General features: G+C 44.2%; 1 protein-coding gene across 4 annotated transcripts in view; it reads left to right on the plus strand.

The window, feature by feature from the left end:
- LOC121280139 (transcription initiation factor TFIID subunit 4-like) overlaps nt 1-22,430 on the plus strand; it is a 333,722-nt gene that overhangs the window by 118,277 nt on the left and 193,015 nt on the right. For 3 of the 4 annotated variants that reach the window (XM_041191822.1, XM_041191821.1, XM_041191823.1), the window contains one exon: nt 5,249-5,379. The exons of the other annotated variant lie outside the window; for it this stretch is intronic. In XM_041191822.1, the coding sequence (XP_041047756.1) occupies nt 5,249-5,379 (131 nt within the window). The remainder of the gene's footprint in view (nt 1-5,248; nt 5,380-22,430) is intronic. 4 annotated transcript variants of the gene reach the window in all.

Consider the following 22,430-nt stretch of genomic DNA (forward strand, 5'->3'; position numbering starts at 1 on the left):
CTCGGTCAAATGCGGCCTTGATGTCAAGGGCAGTCACTCTCACCTCACCTCGGGAGTTCAGCTCTTTTGTCCATGTTTGAACCAAGGCTGTAATGAGGTCAGGAGCTGAGCGGCTCTGGCGCAACCCAAACTGGGCATCAGTGAGCAGGTTATTGCTAAGCACGTGCTGCTTGATAGAACTGTTGATGACCCCATCCATTACTTTACTGATGAGAGTAGACTGATGGGGCAATAATTGGCCGGGTTGGATTTGTTCTGGTTTTTGTGTACAGGACATTCCTGGGCAATTTGCCACATAGCTGGGTAGATGCCAGTCTCCCCACAAGAGGAAACATCCTCCTGGTATTTACCCTGTTATGTCCCCTCAGGATCTTATATGTTTCAATAAGATCATCTCTCATTCTTCTAAACTCTAATGGGTTTGGACCCAAAGTGTTCAAACTTTTTTTATAAGATAAGCCCTTCATCCCAGGAATGAAACTTCTCTGAACTGCTTCTAATGCACTTATATCCTTTTTCAAATAAGGAGATCAAAACTGTACACCGTATTCCAGATATGGTCTCACCAAGGCCCTGTAGAACTGCGGTAAAACTCCCCTACTTTTATATTCCATTCTCCTTGCAATAAACACCAGCATTCCATTTGCCACACTAATCACTCGCTGTACCTGCGTTCTAACTTATTGTGATTCATGTACCAGGACACCCAGATCCCTCTGTAGCACTGAGTTCTGCAATCTCTCTCTATTTGAATAGTATACTGATTTTCTATTCTTCCTGCCAAAGTGGACAAGTTCACATTTTCCCACATTATACTCCATCTGTCAAGTTTTTGCCCATTCACTAAACCCATCTATATCCCTTTGCACACACTTTACCTGTTCTTGACAGCATACTTTCCTCCCTATCTTGGTGTAATTGGCAACCATACATTCAGTCCCCTCATCTAAGTCATTGGTATAGATTGTATAGACAACACTGACCCCTGTGGCATACTACTGATTGGTGCTTGTCAGCCCGAAAATTACCCACTTATCCCTACTCTCTGTTAGCTAACAAATCCTCTATCCGTGCTTTTACTTTGTGTAGAAACCTTTGATGTGGCACCTTATCAAAGGCCATTTAGAAGCTCAAGTGCAACACATCTGCAGGTCCCCTTTATCCACGTTTCTTGTTACTCCCTCAAAGAAATCCAATAAATCAGGAAAACACAATTTCACTTTTACAAAAGCATGTTGACTCTGTCTGATCCCATCATGATTTTTAAGTATCTTGCTATAACCTCCTTAACAATGGATTCTAGCAATTTCCCCATGACGGACGTCAAGCTAACTGACCTATAGTTTTCTGCTTTGTTTTAGTCATTCACTGGATGTGGGCATCACTGGCTAGGCCAGCATTTATTGCCCATCCCTAATTGTCCTTGCAATGGCGGTGGTGAGCTGCCTTCTTGAACCGCTGCAGTCTATGTGGTGTAGGTACACCCACAGTGCTGTTAGGGAGGGAATTCCAGGATTTTGACCCAGCGAAAGTGAAGGAACGGCGATGTATTTCCGAGTCAGGATGGTGTGTGGCTTGGAGGGGAACTTCTAAGTGATGGTGTTCCCATGCGTCTGCTGCCCATGTCTTTCTAGGTGGTAGAGGTTACAGGTTTGAAAGATGCTGTCGAAGGAGACTTGGTGAGTTCCTGCAGTGCATCCTGTAGATGGTACAGATTGCTGCCACTGTGTGTTGGTGGTAAAGGGAGTGAATGTTTGTGGATGGGGTGCCAGTCAAGTGGGCTATTTTGATCTGGTTGGTGTCCAGCTTCTTGAGTTCTGGAGCTGCACTCGTTCCTCTTTCTTGAATAAAGGTGTTACATTTGCTATTTTCCAACCAGCTGGGACCTTTCCAGAACCGAAGAAATTTTGGAAGATTATAACCAAAGCTTTTGCTGTCTCTGCATCTTCCAGGATGCAAGCCATCAGATTTTAGGGACTTGTCAGCCTTTAGGTCTAATAGTTTTCCCTGTACTTTATCCCTAATGATGGGGACTGTTTTAAGTTCCTCCCTCCCTTTCACTTCTTGATTTTCACATATCTTTGGGAAGTTTTCTAAGCCTTCTCAGTGAAGACAGACACAAAATACTTGTTCAGTGCTTCTGCCATTTCCCTGTTTTCCATTATTAAGTTGGGGGGGGGGGGGCGGGGGGGGGGGGGGGGGGGGGTGGCATAATGGTATTGTCACTGGATTAGTATTCCAGAGACCCGGGGTAATGCTCTGGGGTTTGAATCCCACCAAGGCCGATGGTGAAATTTGCATTCAATAAAAGTCTGGAATTAGAAGTGTGCTGATGACCATGAAACCATTGCTGATTGTTGTAAAAACCCATCTGGTTCACTAATGTTCTTTAGGAAAGGAAATCTGCCACCCTTATCTGGTCTGGCCTATATGTGACTCCAGACCCACAGCAACGTGGTTGACCTTTAAATGCCCTCTGAACAAGGGCAATTAGGGGTGGGCAATAAATGCTGGCCTAGGCAGCGACATTCGCATCCCATGAGCAAATAAATTAAAAAAAATATTAATTCCTCTCTAGAGGACCAACACTCACTCTAGTTATTTAAATTCCTGTAGAAACTCTTAGTATCTGTATTTATATTTCTAGCTAGCTTTATCTCTTATTCTAATTCTTAAGAGACTTTCTTTCTCACTGGGATAAATCTGTGCTTTGCCTTATTAAATGTCTCCTTAAAAGTCTGTTGCAGTGTCTGTTTTGTCCTAACTTTTAATCTAGTTTCCCAGTTCACTTTAGTTGGTTCTATCCACATATCTTTAAATTACCTTTATTTAGGTTTACAACACTAGACTTTGACCCACACTTCTTAGAATTTCATGTTTAATTTGAGCCATCATATTTTGATCGCTGTTGCCTAGGGGCTCTTTTACTATGGTTTGTTACATCACTTGTCCTACACCCAGTACTGGATGAACAGCATTTTCTTCCAATTAAATATTGAGAAGACCGAAGTCACTGTCTTCTGTCCCTGCACAAACTCCATTCCCAGGCCACCGGCTCCATCCTTTTCCCCTTGACAATTGTTTGGGGTTGAACCAAAGCATTTGCAATCTTGATGTCATATCTGACTCCAAGATGCTTACACATCTGTTCCACCACGGGGACAACCTACTCACACCTCTGTTAAATGGGTTAACTCTTCCCTTGCCTCAGCTCATCTGCTGAAACTTTCATCTAAGCCTTTGTTACATCTAGACCTGACTATTTAAATGCTCTTCTTGCTTGTCTCCCACATTCCATCTTACATAAACTTATCCAAAACTCTGCTGCCCATATCCTAACATGCATAAGTTCCATTCACCTATCACCACAATTCTCACTGATCTGCATTGGCTCCTAGCCTGGCAACTTGAAAATTCTCATCCTTGTTTTCAAATTCCCAATGGCCTTGCCTTTCTCAATCTTTGTAACTTCCTCCAGTCCAATTCTGGATTTTTGCATCACCAGTTTTAATCACTCCACCATCAGCGGCTATGCCTTCAGCCGCCTAGGCCCTAAGCTTGGGTATTCCCTCCCTAAATCTCTCTGCCTTTCTCTCCTTTTCGGTCATCTGTTGTATTACCTCCTTTTGTGGTTTGGTATCAAATATTATTAACACTCGTGTGAAGCTTGGGATTTACTCTGTTAAAGCAAGATGTTGATGTCTCTGTACTAGATAGATCTGTCAAAGAGGAGATTTTCTACATTGATCAGGGGCTGTGGGGTGAGGAGATGGTGAACCAGGATGGGATTGCTGGCTTTGAGCCTCAATGTTGTCCAGTAAAAATTACTGACTAGCCACAGGTAAATGTGCTTCACACTGGATTTGATGAGCCAAATGGCTTCCTTCTGTGCTGCAATGACTATTTATAAATGTCTACCACAATTTAGCAATCAAGGAGCTAAAGCACTTGATGCTCAAAAAACACTCATACCATGCCTTTCTTCTCAGCATCTTACCTGTTGTTTGCTGCCCTTCCTTTTGAATCTGCTGCCATTTGAGGCAGTACATTCCAGTTCATAACAAGCCACTGTGGACTGTGAAATAAGATCCCATTGCTGATGAACTAGCAACAGAGAATAAATAAACGGCCGGTCAACCTGCTGCTTTTGAAGAATCCCAGCTGAAAGCTTGTACGCCAACATTGTGCTTGATTATGCAAACAATTCCACTTCATTGCAAAAGTGCATTAATAGATGGATTACCTGTGTACTGAGTTATGAAACCTTATAACATGCAATTTGGGGCATTTGATTATCTTTTAAAGTTGAATTTTTCTGCCTTTCCTCAGGACTATGGCTCAGCCCCACTGTAAACATACTACTGACCGATTCCTGTGCTCTCCTCCGGTTTGTGTTAGTTTCAGAGCCAAGTAAAGGATGGCACAGAAACATCCACGATGTTCCTGATCTCTTTCCCCTGTGCCATTCTGAGTCCCATGCTATGTTCTCACATGCAAGCATGTGGTATTCCCCCATTCCTTTGCATGCACAGGCATATTATTGCCATGTCATTCATTCTGCTGAAAAGAGCCTTTTTTTGCTCACCTTGTCCAAAGTGAAAGGGAAACATGATGTGGCTGGAATTCAGTTCAGTGCTCAGATTCACCTATTCCTTCAGTTACGTCTGTAGAAGTCTACTTGATTGGTGAGAATCTGAACTTGCTGCCACTTGGAGTGGTTGAGACAATTAGCATAAATATGTTTAAAAGGAGCTGGATAAATGAAGGAGAAAAGAAATAGGATATGTTGATAGGATGCTATGAAATAAGGTTGGAAGGAGGTTTGAGTGGAGCATAAACATAGCATAGACCAGTTAGCTGGTTACTGTGCTGCAGAGTTCTATGAGCTGGCTGCCTTGCATTTCAGCTCGATGGGCAGTCTCTCCTTTGTCTCCCTCCTCCCCCTGTAGTCTCCCTCCTCATCAGTCGTACATGTTGTGTTCACTGTGGAAAAGGGCCATCTTATGCTTGAGGCAATGTGATGAGAAGTGGCTGTGGCTTTTGATGTTCTCCCTTGCACCTGAATCAGTGATTAACATGGCTCAAGTACAGTGCCAAGCTCATCCCTGGCAAGACACAAGAAAAGGGTCAGTTGTGGGGAAACCTTGGTGGTGTTGAGTAATTTTTTTGACCTTTTCAATTTGGTTGGAAAAAAAGTCCATGTTTTAAAAAAAATTTGAGAATATATTTCAAACGAAATGTTTTGCAGCTAAAAGATTTGGAATCACGGACGTTCCCATTGACATAGTAAACACGATTTCACTCGCAACGCAAGAACGGTTAAAAATGGTCATCGGAAAACTGACATCAATAGCACAACACAGAATGGAAACTCACAAGGTATGTGGAGCAGGTGTCCCTGTGCCCGAGGAGGGGTTTGCTCCCTGCTTGACTTAATATAAACTGGTGTGTATGATGTTGAGCTGCTGTTGTGCTGTTTGTTGCTGTTTTGAAGTAATCCATTCATCGTTTGAGGGTGTCAGCCGTGGTTCAGTGTGTCGCATTCTCGGCTCTGAGTAATAGAGTTTGAGAAAACTGTGCGCGTTGTTTTGGCTGATGTTCCCAGTATAGTACTGATGGAATGGTGCACTGTTGAAGGTATCGCCTTTTGGATTAAGACTTAATGCCTACCTGCCCTCCCAGATAAAATGTGTGATTGGAGGAAAAGCAGGGAAATTCTCCTTGGTGCACTAGCCGATCTTTATATCTCAACCAAGATCATTTGATCATTCTCTCATTGCTGATTATATCAAATGGGAGTTTGTGCAGACCATTGCGATCTCAGATAACCACATTTGCAATAAGCACCTTCATCTGAAGGGACTTAAGCTCAGATTGTTAAACTGGAGTCTGAGGTGTGGTCATTGCGGGACATCAGGAAGGTGGAGAGTTACACAGATGCTGTTCCAGGAGGTAGTCACACCCCCTTAGGTTAGGAAGTGGTGTAGGTCTCGTTAAAGGTCAGGGAAAGAAGGGGTGTGACTGTGTGTCAGGCAGGTCGGGGACAGTAGCCTTGTGGTAATGTTACTGAGCTCGTAATCTAGAGGCCTGGACTCATGGGCTGGGGACAGGAGTTCAAATCCCATCATGGCAGCTGGGGAAATTCACATTTAGTAAATTTGGAATAAAATGCTAGTCTGGTTGTTGGATTGTTGTAAAAGCCCATCTGGTTCACTGATGTCCCACAGGGAGGAAATTTCCTGTCCAAACCTGGTCTGGCTTACGTGCAACTCCAGACCCACAGCAATGTAGTTCGCTCTTAACTGCCCTCTGAAATGGCCTCACGAGACATGCAATTGTAACGAACTGCTAGAGAAAAATGAATATGAATAAAAGTAAACAGACCACGTGGCGTTGATCAAGGCACCGGGAACATCAAAGGCACACCTTGCCCAGTCAATGTTAAGACTCCTCACTAATATTTGGAGACTTGTTCCAAAATTGGGAAGCTATCCCACAGGCTTGTCAAGCAACAACCTGGCGTAGTCATACTCACTGACTCAAACCTTGCAGTCAATGTTCCAGACTCCTCTGCTGCCATCTGTCTAGCTGTGAGACTGGACATGCTGACCAGAGGTGGCAATGCAGTGATATATAGCTAGGAGAGAGTGGCCCTGGAAGTCATCAACATTGACTCCATACCCCATGAAGTCTCATGGCATCAGGTCCAACATGGGCAAGGAAACCTCTTGCTGATTGTCATCTATGTCCCCCCTCAATTTATCATTCAATACTCCTCCATGTTGAATACCAATTGGAAGAAGTACTGAGGGTAGTAAGGGCACAGAATGTACTCTGGTTGGGGGACTTCGATGTCCATCACCAAAAGTGACTCCAGTCCATCACTGACTGATTTGGCTGAGACCTGAAGAGCATATCCGTTAAAGTGGGCCTGTAGCAGTTGGTGAGAGAACCAACATGAGGGAAAAACCTATTTGACTTCGTTCTTACCGATCCGTCTGTCACACATGTATCTATAGAGCCATAGAAAAGTTACAGCACAGAAAGAGGCCATTCAGCCTAGCATGTCTGCTCCTGCCGAAAAAGAAAAAATAAGAGCTAGTAGCCCATTTTAATCCCATCTTCCAGCACCAGGGATCCGTCGCCTTGTAGGTTACAGCACTTTAGGTGGAGATCCAGGTGCCTTTTAAATGAGTTGAGTGTTTCTGCTTCCAACACCAAACCAGGCAGTGAATTCCAAACATCCACTACCCTCTGGGTGAAGTTTTTCCTCATTTTCAATCTAATCCTTCCACGAATCACCTTAAATCTGTGCCCCCGGTAATTGACCTCTCTGCTAGGGGAAACAGGGAACCCCTGTCTACACTATCTACGCCCCTCATAATCTTGTACACCTCAATCACATCACCCCTCAGCCTCCTCAGTTCCAAGGAAAGCAACCCCAGCCTATCCAATCTTTCCTCATAGCTAGAATTTTCAACCTCTGGCAACATTGTTGTAAATCTCCATTGTACTCTCTCTCCAGAGCAATCATGTCCTTCCTGTAATGATGTGGTCACAAGATCTGTACACAAAATTCCATGTGTGGCCTAACCAGCGTTTTATTTAGTTCCATCATTACATCCCTGCTCTTGTATTCTGTAACTCGTCCAATAAAGGAAAGCATTTCATTTGCTTTCTTTACTACCTTATCCACCAGTCTTGCCACCTTCAGGGACCTGTGGACATGCACTCCAAGGTCTCTCATTTCCTCTCCCTTCCCAATATCCTCCCATTTATTGTGTATTCCCTAGCTTTGTTTGCCCTCCCCAAATGCATTACCTCACACTTCTCTGGATTGAGTTCCATCTGCCACTTTTCCACCCACTCAACCAAACCATTGATATCATTCTGGGGACAACAGCTATTCTATCACTATCAACTACATGGCCAATTTTTGTGTCATCTACAAATTTCCCAATCATGCCACCCACATTAATATATACAACAAACAGCAAGGGACCCAACACTGAGCCCTGTGGAACCCCACTGGAAACCATTTTTCATTCACAAAAACGTCCATCAAACATCCATTGCCCTTGTGTTTCCTGTCACTGAGCCAATTTTGAATCCAACTTGACACATACCCTGTACCCTGTGGGCTTTTTTCGGACCAGCCTGCCATGTCAGGCCTTACTAAAAGCCATGTAGACACATCCATTGCACTACCCTTAGTTACTTCCTCAAAAAAATTCTAATAAATTAATAAGATGCAACCTTCTAATGAAACCATGCTGACTATATCTGATTAATCCATTTCTTTCTAAGTGACAGTTTATCCTCTGTCTCAGAATTGATTCCAATGATTTGCCCACCACAGAAGTCAGACTGACTGGCCTATAATTATTTGCCTGAGATGCAATCCATCCGGCCCTGGTGACCTATCCACCTTCAAGGATGTCAGTTCCTCGAGTACGTCCTCTCTCACTATGTTTATTGTATCTAATATTGCACACTACTCCTCATTAATGAGAATATCTGCTTCATCCCTCTCCTTAGTGAAGACAGAGATAAAGTACTCATTGAGAACCTTGCTCACATTTTCAGCGTCAGAACACAAGTTACCAGGTACATCTCTGGCCCTCCCCTTTCCTTCTTGCTCTTAATGTAGAGGTAAAACATCTTTGGGTTTTCTTTGATTTTACTTGCCAATATTTTTTCGTATCCTCTCTTTGCTAATTTCCTTTTTTACTTCACCCCTGTACTTTCTGTACTCCTAGGCTTTCTACAGTATTAAGTTATTTGTGACTGTCATAAGCTTTCTTTTTCTGCTTTATCTTACCCTGTATACTTCAAGATAAGCAGGGGGCTCTAGATTTGGCAGTACCATCCTTTTTCTTTGTGGGGACATGTCTGCACTGTGCCAGTAGAATCTCACTTTTGAATGCCTCCCACTGGTGTGTCACAGATTTTTCTTAAAGTCACTGTACCCAGTCCACTTTCACCAAATCACCTCTCAGCTCCATAAAATTTGTCTTTCCCCTGTTTAGAACTTTTACTCCTTTTGCATCTTTATCCTTTTCCATAATTATATCAAATCTAACTATATTATGGTCACTATCTCCAAAATGGTCACCCACTGGTAATTCATCCACTTGCCCAGCTTCATTTCCTAAATGTCTAGACTAAATCCAAAATTGTACTCTCTTTTGTTGGGCTTGTTACATGCTAGCTAAAAAGTTCTCACGAATGCAGTTCAACAATTTTGTGCGCTCTGTGCCTATTACACTGTTCATATCCCAGAGGATATTAGGGTAGCTGAATTCCCCAACTATTATTGGCCTGTTGTTTTTGCACTCGGAATTCTGTCTGTATATTTGCTCTTCTAACTCCCCTCCACCATTTGGGGGTCTATAGTACACTCCTAGTAGTGTGGCTGCTCCCTTTTTATTCCTGAGCTTAACCCATATGGCCTCATTTGATGATTCATTTAGTATACCATCCCTCCTCACAGCTGTAATTGATTCTTTATCTAATAATGCTACACAATTTTTTAGCCCTTTTTGTCTATCCTGCCTGAAAACTTTATATCCAGGAATGTTGAGCTGTACATTTTTGCCCCTCTTTAAGCCAAGTTTCCATTATAGCAATGATATCATGCTGCCATGTGTCTGTGCCCTCAGCTCATCGCCTTTGTTTGCTATACTCCTTGCATTTAAATAAATATTTTTTAATTTTGCCAAATTCCTGTGCGGTGAATCTTTTAACCTTTGTTTCTTCTGTCTTTCAGAGTCACCGCTAATTTTCTGTCTCCTGCTTCATGTTCTGAATTTGTCCTATCTGCCTTCAGGGTCCCATCCCCCCTGCTATTCCCCAACAACACGAGCAAATCTCCCTACAAGGACATTCGTCCTGGTCTTTGTCAGGTGTAGACAACCCCGAGAACTTGGCCCAATGCCCCAGAAATCTGAAGCCCTCCCCCCTGCACCATCTCTCCAGCCACACATTCATCTCGTTTATTCTCCTTTTTCCATACTCACTATCACGTGGCCTTGGAAGTAATCCAGAGATTACTACCTTTGAAGTCCTGCTTGCTAATATCTTTCTTAACTCTCTGAACTCAGCCTGCAGGACCTCATCCCTTTTTCTGCCTATATCATTGGTACCAATGTGAACCACGACCTCTGGCTGTGCATCCTCACCCTCCAGCTGCTCAGTGATATCCATGACCCTTGTGCCAGGGAGGCAACATACCATCCTGGAATCACATCTGTGACCACAGAAGTTCCTGTCTGTCCCCCTAACTGAAGGATCCCAAACCACGATTGTTCTCCTCCCTCGCTGCACAACTGAGCCACCCATGATGTTCTGGTCATGCTGTTCTCTCCGGAAGAACCCTTTTCCCCCATTGGTTCTCAGAACTAAGTACCCTTTAGAAAGTGGGATATCCGCAGGGGTCTCTTGCACTACCTGCCTTGCCTTTCTTGTCTGTCTGACAGCCACCCAGTCCCTCTCTTTCGTAAGCTGCAGGATAGCTACCTCCTGAAATGTGCTACCCATGTAGCTCTTATCCTCGCGAACGCACCTCAGTGACACCAGCTCTTCCTCGAGTTCCAAGAAACGGGGCTCGAGTTTTTGTATTTGGTGGCACTTTCTGCATATGTAGCTGTCCAGGACATGGGTAGCGTCCTAGAGTCCCCACATTGTACAGGATGTGCACTTGAAAGGTATGAGCAGCCCCTGCCACGCCTCGAGTTATTTATTTACTGCACCAAAATTGGAATTTAAGCAAACGCAATAAAATGTTAATTAACTCTCATTCTGTCCTCGCGCCAGGTTTTTAAAAATCCCAGATTCTCGCAATGTCCTCATGCCCGTTTATTTCAAATCCCCAACAGCAAAATCTAATTTGCTATCCGTAGCCGTTTTTTCTTCTACTTACCACTTTAAGTGTGTTACCACTTTAAGGAAGTAACTGTTTTTTAAACTTATGCGGCAGTTGCTAGGGTACAGATAACTTCCCTCAGAAAGAAAAGTGTTCTTGTTGTTGGGCAGATCTCCATGATAGTTTGGTCGGAGTGATCATTGAACAGTTCTTGTGGAGACGAAGTCCCATCTTCACACTGGTGATGCTGTCCATGTTGTGTGGCAAATGTGTCAAATGGGAAAGACTCAGAATGGATTTGGCTACCAAAACCAGGCATCCATGGGATGCTTTGGGCCATTAACAGCAGCAGAATTATATTCAACCACAATCTGTAATCTCATGGCTCAGCATATCTCTTTCTCTGTCATTGCTATCAAGCCAGGAGATCAACCTAATTAGGGTTCTGCCCGGGCCAGTTGGCTCTAGACCTCATTACAGCCTTGATCTAAACGGACAAAAGAGCTGAACTCGAGGTGAGGTAGAAGTGACTGCCCTTGACATCAAGGCAGCATTTTACCAGGAGCGGCGTCAAAGAGCCCTATTAAAATTGAAGTCAATGGGAATTGAGGAAAACTCTCTACTGATTGCAGTCATACCTAGCAAAAAGGAAGATGGCTGTGGTTGTTTTATTTTGACTAATCATCTCAGGTCCAGGACATTGTTACAGGAGTTCCTCAGGGTAGTGTCTGAGGCCTAACTATTTTCAGCTGTTTATCAATTACCTTCCCTCCATCATAAGGTCAGAATTTGGGATGTTCACTGATTATTGCACAGTGTTTGGTACCATTCGTAAATCCTCAGATAAGTGGAAAGCAACATTCGCACCAGACACGTACCAGGCACTGATTACTCAGAGAATCTAACCAAGGCCATTTGACATTTAATGGCATAACATTACTGAATTCCCCACCTTCAATGTTCTGGGGGTGACGATTGACCAGAAGCTTAACTGGAAAGATAACACTTTCAGCAGGGGGAGTGGAGAGAGAAAATCAATCAAACAAATCTCCTGTAAAAAGCTTGAGTATGTTTGAAGGACACGGGAACAGGCATAAAAAGGCAACTCTCTCGCTCCATTTTGCAGCAACTTCTAACAAAATATTGAATTTTGGTAGCTTATGGTTGGTACAATCCTTCCCTCAACCGTTGAAATTGAGGCCAATGTTGTGGTATTGTAATATTTTCTGAGTGGTTACCATTCGAATAACAAAAGCACTTTGTATTAGTACAGCTAGCTTTACAGCTACAGATGTTAAAACAAAACACTTAAAGACATGTACATATATACTGGTATCTCCAATAAACTCACTTATTTCAATCAACTGGCAAACTTTCAGGATGAGTACTTGAACATGTATATGCTGATCATGCTGTTGTAATGGAGATGCAGAAAAAACAGTTTCTCCTTGAAAATTAATACCTGAGTTTACAAGAAAAGCTTGTCCTCTTTTCCTTCCTCTCCTGAAAGCACATGTTCTTACTAGGTTAATCTTCTGTCCCTTACATGAAGGACCGCTTTTTAAATCTGAGTCCAGTCCAAATGGTGAGCCTTGATTTGCTGTTCAGTTAAGGTATAGAGATTTCACAGCCAAGCATTATCCCAGTCCTCACCTGGTGTCTGCTCATGCAGACACCAGCTTCTTATTAAATTTCAGAGCAGACTTGAGGCCATATGGCTCCAGTGACAACCCTCAAGCCTGTTCTGGCATTCAATTGGGGAGGGCAGTAGCGTAGTGGTATTGTTGCTGGACTAGTAATCCAGAGACCCAGGGTAATGCTTTGGGGCCACAGGTTCAAATCCTGTCACGGCAGGTGGTGGAATTTGAATTCAGTAAAAATCTGAAATTAGAACTCTAATGATAACCATGAAACCATTGCCAATTATTGTAAAAACCCATCTATTTTAGGGAAGGAAGTCTGCCTGGTCTCTTTACCTGGTCTGGCCTACACGTGACTCCAGAAGCACAGCAATGTGGTTGACTCTTAAAAGCCTGCTGAACAAGGGCAATTAGGGATGGGCAATAAATGCTGGCCCAGCCAGTGATGCCCACATCCCATGAATGAATAAAAAAAAATTAGATCTTGGCTGACCTGTACCTTAACTCCATCTACCCACTTTGGTTTCAAATGCAGCTCCAACAACACTCAAGAAGCTTGACACCGCCCGGAACAAAGCAGCCCACTTGATTGGCACCCCTTCTACAAATATTCACTTCCCCCATCACCAACACACAGTAGCAGCAGTGTCCACCATCTACAAGATGCACTGCAGGAACTCACTAAGGCTCCTTCTGCAGTGCCTTCCAAACCCACGACCACTACCATTTAGAAGGACAAAGGCAGCAGACACATGGGAACGCCACCACCTGGAAGTTCCCCTCCAAGTCACTCACCATCCTGACTTGGAAATATATCACTGTTCCTTCACTGTCACTGGGTCAAAATCCTGGAACTCCCTCCCTAACAGCACTGTGGGTGTATCTACACCACATGGACTGTAGTGGATCAAGGAGGCAACTCACCGTCATTGTGCTAAGTCTCTTACATTTAATCTTGTATCCGTAGCCCTCCTTCTTGACTCCTTAACTACTGGAAGCCATCTGCTTCTATACATATTGTCCCATCCTTTCACAATATTGAAAACTCTTTGCTCCATAATCTGAGTCAACCTTACAAAATAATTCCTAGTAGCACCGAAGTTCATTGAATATAATCTCTTGAATCTCGCCGCCCCACTGATCTGGACAGGTTACCTTATAGAGTTTGAACAATGCACGATTGAGCACCCAAGAAACCGGGAAAGCTTGTTCTTAATTGAAATCTCAGGTACAATAGGGAGGCAGGCCTGAAACCAAGCAGCTGGTAATGATAAACAAAAACAGAATTACCTGGAAAAACTCAGCAGGTCTGGCAGCATCGGCGGAGAAGAAAAGAGTTGACGTTTCGAGTCCTCATGACCCTTCGACAGAACTTGAGTTCGAGTCCAGGAAAGAGCTGAAATATAAGCTGGTTTAAGGTGTGTGTGTGGGGGGCGGAGAGATAGAGAGACAGAGAGGTGGAGGGGGTTGGTGTGGTTGTAGGGACAAACAAGCAGTGATAGAAGCAGATCATCAAAAGATGTCAACGACAATAGTACAATAGAACACATAGGTGTTAAAGTTAAAGTTGGTGATATTATCTAAACGAATGTGCTAATTAAGAATGGGTGGTAGGGCACTCAAGGTATAGCTCTAGTGGGTTTTTTTTTTAATAATGGAAAAGGAAAATCTTTATAATTTATTGGGAAAAAAAAAGAGAAGGGGGAAACAGAAAGGGGGTGGGGATGGGGGAGGGAGCTCACGACCTAAAGTTGTTGAATTCAATATTCAGTCCGGAAGGCTGTAAAGTCCCTAGTCGGAAGATGAGGTGTTGTTCCTCCAGTTTGCGTTGGGCTTCACTGGAACAATGCAGCAAGCCAAGGACAGACATGTGGGCAAGAGAGCAGGGTGGAGTGTTAAAATGGCAAGCGACAGGGAGGTTTGGGTCATTCTTGCGGACAGACCGCAGGTGTTCTGCAAAGCGGTCGCCCAGCTTACGTTTGGTGTCTCCAATGTAGAGGAGACCACATTGGGAGCAACGAATGCAGTAGACTAAGTTGGGGGAAATGCAAGTGAAATGCTGCTTCACTTGAAAGGAGTGTTTGGGTCCTTGGACGGTGAGGAGAGAGGAAGTGAAGGGGCAGGTGTTGCATCTTTTGCGTGGGCATGGGGCTGTGCCATAGGAGGGGGTTGAGGAGTAGGGGGTGATGGAGGAGTGGACCAGGGTGTCCCGGAGGGAGCGATCCCTACGGAATGCCGATAAGGGGGGTGAAGGGAAGATGTGTTTGGTGGTGGCATCATGCTGGAGTTGGCGGAAATGGTGGAGGATGATCCTTTGAATGCGGAGGCTGGTGGGGTGATAAGTGAGGACAAGGGGGACCCTATCATGTTTCTGGGAGGGAGGAGAAGGAGTGAGGGCGGATGCGCGGGAGACGGGCCGGACACGGTTGAGGGCCCTGTCAACGACCGTGGGTGGAAAACCTCGGTTAAGGAAGAAGGAGGACATGTCAGAGGAACTGTTTTTGAATGTAGCATCATCGGAACAGATGCGACGGAGGTGAAGGAACTGAGAGAATGGGATGGAGTCCTTACAGGAAGTGGGGTGTGAGGAGCTGTAGTCGAGATAGCTGTGGGAGTCGGTGGGTTTGTAATGGATATTGGTGGACAGTCTATCACCAGAGATTGAGACAGAGAGGTCAAGGAAGGGAAGGGAAGTGTCAGAGATGGACCACGTGAAAATGATGGAGGGGTGGAGATTGGAAGCAAAATTAATAAATTTTTCCAAGTCCTGACGAGAGCATGAAGCGGCACCGAAATAATCATCGATGTACCGGAGAAAGAGTTGTGGAAGGGGGCCGGAGTAGGACTGCAACAAGGAATGTTCCACATACCCCATAAAGAGACAGGCATAGCTGGGGCCCATGCGGGTACCCATAGCCACACCTTTTATTTGGAGGAAGTGAGAGGAGTTGAAGGAGAAATTGTTCAGCGTGAGAACAAGTTCAGCCAGACGGAGGAGAGTAGTGGTGGATGGGGATTGTTCGGGCCTCTGTTCGAGGAAGAAGCTAAGGGCCCTCAGACCATCCTGGTGGGGGATGGAGGTGTAGAGGGATTGGACGTCCATGGTGAAGAGGAAGCGGTAGGGGCCAGGGAACTGGAAATTGTTGATGTGACGTAAGGTGTCAGAGGAATCACGGATGTAGGTGGGAAGGGACTGGACAAGGGGAGAGAGAAGGGAGTCAAGATAACGAGAAATGAGTTCTGTGGGGCAGGAGCAAGCTGAGACGATCGGTCTACCGGGGCAGTTCTGTTTGTGGATTTTGGGTAGGAGATAGAAGCGGGCCGTCCGAGGTTGGGCGACTATCAGGTTGGAAGCTGTGGGAGGGAGATCCCCAGAGGAGATGAGGTCAGTGACAGTCCTGGAAACAGTGGCTTGATGTTCAGTGGTGGGGTCATGGTCCAGGGAGAGGTAGGAGGAAGTGTCTGCGAGTTGACGCTCAGCCTCCGCGAGGTAGAGGTCAGTGCGCCAGACAACAACAGCACCACCCTTGTCAGCGGGTTTGATGACAATGTCAGGGTTGGACCTGAGAGAATGGAGTGCAGTAAGTTCAGAGAGAGACAGGTTAGAATGGGTGAGAGGAGCAGAGAAATTGAGACGACTAATGTCGCGCCGACAGTTCTCAATGAAAAGATCGAGAGAAGGTAAGAATCAGAGGGAGGGACACCAACCCCCTCCACCTCTCTGTCTCCCTATCTCTCCGCCCCCCACACACACACCTTAAACCAGCTTATATTTCAGCTCTTTCCTGGACTCGAACTCAAGTTCTGTCGAAGGGTCACGAGGACTCGAAACATCAACTCTTTTCTTCTCCGCCGATGCTGCCAGACCTGCTGAGTTTTTCCAGGTAATTCTGTTTTTGTTTTGGATTTCCAGCATCCGCAGTTTTTTTGTTTTTATCAGCTGGTAATGATCATTGTTCTGACTAGTCAGTGGGCTAATCCTGGCATTTCCTGATCTATACCCCCAACCCCTCCACCTCCTCGACTACACTCCCATCCCCTGACCAACTGCCACCCTTCAACTACCCCAACCATCTGACCCTCCCAGCTACCCATTTGCACCCATCACCAACTACTGCCCCCCCCCCCCCCCACCCCCACCCCCAGTCCCATAGACCCATCCGCCTCCCTCATTCAGACAACAAAACTACCCCCCCACCCGACCCATCCTACCCACTTAGCTTGCACGCTCCTGTCAAAGTGACTGGGACCTTGAAATGTAACAGTTTATGGCAGCTGGTGCCTTAAATGGGAGTTGTGGCTTCACTTTGCCCGACGCTGTTGTCCTGCAGACAAGGACTCCCAGGAGTTGCTGCGCTGTGCGTTTCTCAGGCGGCCTGGGCTGGGCTGGAAGTCCAGGTGAGAAATGTGTCCTCCAGCCCAAGGTAAGTGAGAAGGTGCAGAGTGGCGATTCGACATGGATTGCCGCTCCAAGGAAGATTCAGCTCGTTGTTTCTTTGGTGTGCAGTCCAGGGAGGGAGTGTCTGTAAAGAGCTGGAATTTAGACTAACGTAATTTTTGAAATAATCCTTAAGTAGCTACCTTATAATTCATGCGACACTAACAGAAGGGAAGAAAGAATTCAGAGAATTCATTATTAATTTTATTCTTGAGTGGCAGGATTTACTGGGTTACTGAGGTTTAAATTAGTACAGTAAGGGTGATGAGAAGAGGCATTAATTTACTTTTAAAAATTAAGAAAATAATTAATTATTTACGACACTAAGGGTGGCAGGGCAGGCGATGTGTTACAGCTGCAGAATGTGGGGACTCCTGGATGCCAGTGTGACCCAGGGCAAACATGTCTGCAATAAGTGTTTGCAACTTGAGCTTCTGCTCAGAGCCACTGAGTTGGACGACAGGTTGCCGACACTGCGATGCATTGGGGTGGGGAAAGTTACTTGGACATTTCATTCTAGGAGGTGATCACCATCCCTTAGGATAGGGTCTTCTGATTTGGTCAGGGACAGGAGAGTGTGACTGAGAGTGAGGCAGGTGAGGGGGCCGATGAGGTAGAAATGGAAGAGCTTCAGCCCTGGCAATTATCCAACAAGTTGAGGTGGTTGCAGCCGCTAAGGCTGAAAGCAGGGGCTGCAGGGTGGATGAGCCACCTGAACATGGCACCATAGTACAGGAAGCCATTCAAGCGGGGGGAGTTAATAGGAAAGTAGCCTTGGAAGGGGACAGTATAGTCAGAGGGATAGACACGGTTCCCTGCAGCTGAGAAGGAGAGTCCGGATGGCTGTGTTGCCTGCTCTGTGCCAGGCTTTGGGACAGCTGCTCTGGGCTAGCGAGGCGCCAGTGGTCTTGGGCTGCGTTTGTACAGACGACATTGGTAGGACTAGGAAAGAGGCTTTGCTTTGCGAGTGTGAGCAGTTAGGCGCTAAATTAAAAAACAAAATCTCAAAAGTAATAATGTCAGGCTTGATACCTGTGCCGTGAGCAAATTAGCGTCGGGAAAATAAGGTGAGAGTTAAATGCGTGGCTCAAAGATTGGTGTGGAAGAAAAGGGTTTTGATTCGTGGGGCACTGGCACCAGTATTGAGGAAAGTGGGAGCTGTACCATTGGGACAGTCTGCATCTCAACCATGCCCGGACCAGTGTTCTGGCGAGTTGTATAAGTAGGGCGGTAGAGAGGGCTTTAAACTGAATAGTGGAGGTGAATGAAGAAGTGTGGGAAGATGTGGTAATTTAAACAGAGAAGGCAAGAGAGCAAAGTAGCAATCGGGGAATGATAATCAGAGCTTGGCAGGAATGGACAGCATATAAACATAAGAGTGAGCCAGCAGGGTAAGGCTAGAGGTTGCGAAAATAATAAATGGACAGAACTAAAGGCTCTGTATCGAAATGCATGTAGAATTTTTAACAAACTGGATGAATTGAGAGTTAAAATAGAATTAAATATATGTAATTTGATAGCCATTGCAGATACATGGCTGCAAGATGACAATGGCTTGGATGTGGATATTCAACGGTACATGACGCTTTGGAAGGACAGGAGGCTGGGAAAAGGTGGAGGGGTAGCTCTCTTAATTAAGGATGGCATTAGTACATTGATACTTTTAGTACCTTAGCTCTGAAGATCAAGATGTAGGATCAGTTTGGATAGAGATGAGAAATAGTAAAGGTAGGAAATGACTTGTGGAAGTAGTTTATAGACCCCATTACAGTAACCACATTAGGATGGGGTGTGCAGGAAGACATAATGGGGACTTGTCACAAAGGTGCAATGATAATCATGGGTGTTTTTAATCTACATATAAATTGGACAAATCAGATTGGCAAAGGTAGTCTGGAAGATGAGTTCATAGTGTTTTCGGGAAAGGTTCTTAGAGTTGCACCTTCTACAGCAGACTATACTAGAATGTGCAGTGAGACAGGATTAATTAATTACTACATAGTAAAGGGGCCCCTAGGTAGCAGTAATAATAATATGATTCAATTCTGCATTCAGTTTGTGGGAGAGAAGAGTGTGTCTAAGACTGTGTTTTAAACTTAAATAAGGGCAGTTATGAGGGTATGAAGACAGAGGTGGCTAAAGTGAATGTGGAATTAGATTAAGGGATAAGTCAGTAGAGACGCAGTGGCAGACTTTTGAGATATTTCACAACACTCAGCAAAAATATTTTCTAGTACGAAAGACTCTTAAGCGAAGGACTCACCATCTGTGGCTAATTAAGGAAGTTCAAGATGGCATCAAATTGAAAGAAAAAGTGTACTGTTCTGCAAAGATTAGTGATAAGCCAGAAGATTGGAACATAAAAAAAAACAAAGGATGACCCAAAGAATAATAAGATGGAGAAATTAGAGTATGAGAGAAAGCTAGCTCGAAATATAAAAACAGCTAGTAAGAGTATTTAAAAAGGAAAAGAGGTGAACGATGCCCCTCTCGAGTGAGTCTGAAGAATTGATGATGGGAAATAGGAAATGATGGGTGAATTGAAAAAAAAATCTGTCTGTCTTCACTGTAGAGGATACAGATAACATCCCAGAAATAGTTGTGAATCAAGAGGTGAAAATGAGGGAGGAACTTAGAATATTTACTGTTACCAGGAAAGGGAACTGAGGAAATTATTAGAACTGAAAGCTGACAAGTCCGAGGTCCAGATGGACTTCATCTTAGAGTCTTAAAAGAGTGTCTGCTGAGATAGTAGATGAATTGGTTTTGATTTTCCAAAATTCCTTAGATTCTGGAAAGGCCCCATCTGATGGGAAAATATTGAACGTAACTCCTCTATTCAAGAAAAGAGGGAGACAAAGGAAACTACAGGCCAGTTAGCTTAACATTTGTCCTTGGGAAATGCTGGAATATGCAGATTATAGCAGGGCACTAAGAAAATTTCAATGCAATCAGGCAAAGTCAACATGGGTTTTGTGAAAGGGAAATCACGTTTGACCAATTTATTGGAGTTCTTTTAGGAAGTACAAGCAATGTGGATAAAAGGGAACATGTGCATGTGATATACTTTGATTTCCAGAAGCTATTTGACAAGGTGCCACATCAAAGATTACTGCACAAAATAAGGGCTCATGGTGTAGGGGGTAACATATTAGCATGGATATTGGTTTGGTTAGCTAACAGGAAACAGAGAATAGACATAAACAGATCATTTTCTGGTTGTCAGGATGCAACAAGTTGAATGCCACAGGAGTCGGTGTTGGGGTCTCAATTATTTACAATCTATATCAATGATTTGGATGAAGGGACTGAATTTATGGTTGCTAAGTTTGCTGATGACTCAAATATAAGAAGGAAAGAAAGATGTCGAGTAAGTGAATGGGCAAAAATTTGGCAGTTGGAGTATAATGTGGGAAACTATGAGCTTGACCACTTTGACAATAAAAATAGAAAAGCAGCATATTATTTAAATAGAGATTTCAGAACTGTGAGGTACAGAGGGATCCAAGTGTCCTGGTACATGACTCACAAAACAGTATGCAGGCACAGCAAGTGATCAGGAAGGCAAATGGAATGTTATTTATTGCAAGGGGATTGAAAGACGAATGGAATATAGAAGTAGGGATGTTTTTCTACAGCTGTATAGGGCAGTGGTGAGACCACATCTAGAGTATTGTGTACAGTTTTGGTCTCCTTATTAACAAAGGACATAACTGCATTAAAAGCAATTCAGAGAAGGTTCACCTGACTCATTGCTGGGATGAGGGGGTTATCTTGTAAGGAAAGGTTGGTCAAGTTGGACCTGTTCCATTGGAGTTTAGAAGAATGCGAAGTGATATTGAAACATAAGATCCTGAGGGGACTTGACAGTGTGGATGCTGAAAGGATGTTTCCCCTTGTGAGAGAGGCCCAAAGTAGGGGACACAGTTTAAAAAAAGAGGTCTCCTATTTAAGACAGAGATGAGGAGAATTTTTTTTCTCTAAGGGTCGTGAATGTATGGAACTCTTCCCACAGAGTGGTGGAGGCAGGGTCATTGAACATCTTTCAGATAGGTGGATAGATTCTTGACTAACAAGGGAGTCAAAGGGTACAAGGGGTAGGCAGGAAAGTGGCGCTGAGGCCACAATCAGATCAGCCATGATCTTAACGAATGGCGGAGTTGGCTTGAGGGGTTGAATGATCTACTACTCCTAATTAGTATGTTGCCAAACCTGGGCTTTCTGTAGCTGGAAAATGACTTCTATCCCCTTGTATTCTAATTCCCTAAATATAAAGGTGAGCATTCTATTACCCTTTCGTTATTTTCTGCACCTGTTCAAGATATTTAAAAACCTGGACCCCCTAAATCTCTTTGGACTTCCACTGTTTATAGCTTATCACCATTTAGAAAGTACACAGATAGGAACAGGAGTAGGCCATTTGGCCCATCGAGCCTTCTCCATCATTCATTGGCTGATCATCTACCTCAATGCCACTTTCCTGTGCTATCCCCATATCCCTTGATGTCATTAATATCCAGAAATCTGTCGATCTCTGTCTTGAACATGTTCAGTGATTGATCTTCCACAGCCCTCTGGGGCACAGAATTCCAAAGATTCACCACCCTCTGAGTGAAGAAATTCCTCCTCATCTCAGTCTTAAATGGCCTGTCCCTTGTTGTGAAACTGTGTCCCCTGGTTCTGTTGTTTTTAGATCCAAAGTGGATGAACTCATGTTTGCCAACGTTGAAATCCATTTGTCACAATTTTGCCCTTTCACTTAATCTATCAATACCTCATTGTAATGTTACATTTCCATCTACGCTGCTTGCAATGCTGCTATCTTTGTGTCATTGGCAAATCTGGATATGTGGCTTTCTATTCCATTATCTAAGTCATCAATAAACATAGCGAATAGTTGAGGCTCCAACATGAACCTTTGCAGACACCACCAGACACATCTTGTCACTATGTGTAAATAGCCATTATCCCTACCCTCTTGTTGCTTAGTCAGTTTCCTAACTAGGTGGTTATGCCCTGGAAGTGGATGGTAATGATAAGATTCATAGAATCATGTAGCATAGAAGGTGGCCATTTGGCCCATTGTGTTTGTGCTCGCTCTTGGAAAGAGTTATTTAATTAGTCCCAACTCTCTGCTTTTTCTGCATAGCCATGCAAATATTTCTTTTCAAGTATTTATCCAATTTCTTTGGTAGTTACTATTGAATCTGCTTCCAATACCCTTCCAGGCAGTGTATTTCAGACCAGAACAAATGGCTGGTTCTATTGCCAATTACCTTAACTCTGTGTTGTCCTGCATGCCAGTGGAAAGTTTATTTTTATCTACTTGAAGTAAACCCCTCATGATTGTGAAGGTTAATCCCTCCTTTAATGTCCTTTGCTCCAAGGGGAATAGTCACAGCTTCTTTAGTCACTCCACATAACTGCTCCCTCGTGCCATTCTAGTAAAATCGCACTGCACCTTCACCAGGGTTATGATACAAACCAT

This window comes from Carcharodon carcharias, chromosome 7, assembly GCF_017639515.1.
Source record: "Carcharodon carcharias isolate sCarCar2 chromosome 7, sCarCar2.pri, whole genome shotgun sequence".
NCBI lineage: Eukaryota > Metazoa > Chordata > Chondrichthyes > Lamniformes > Lamnidae > Carcharodon > Carcharodon carcharias.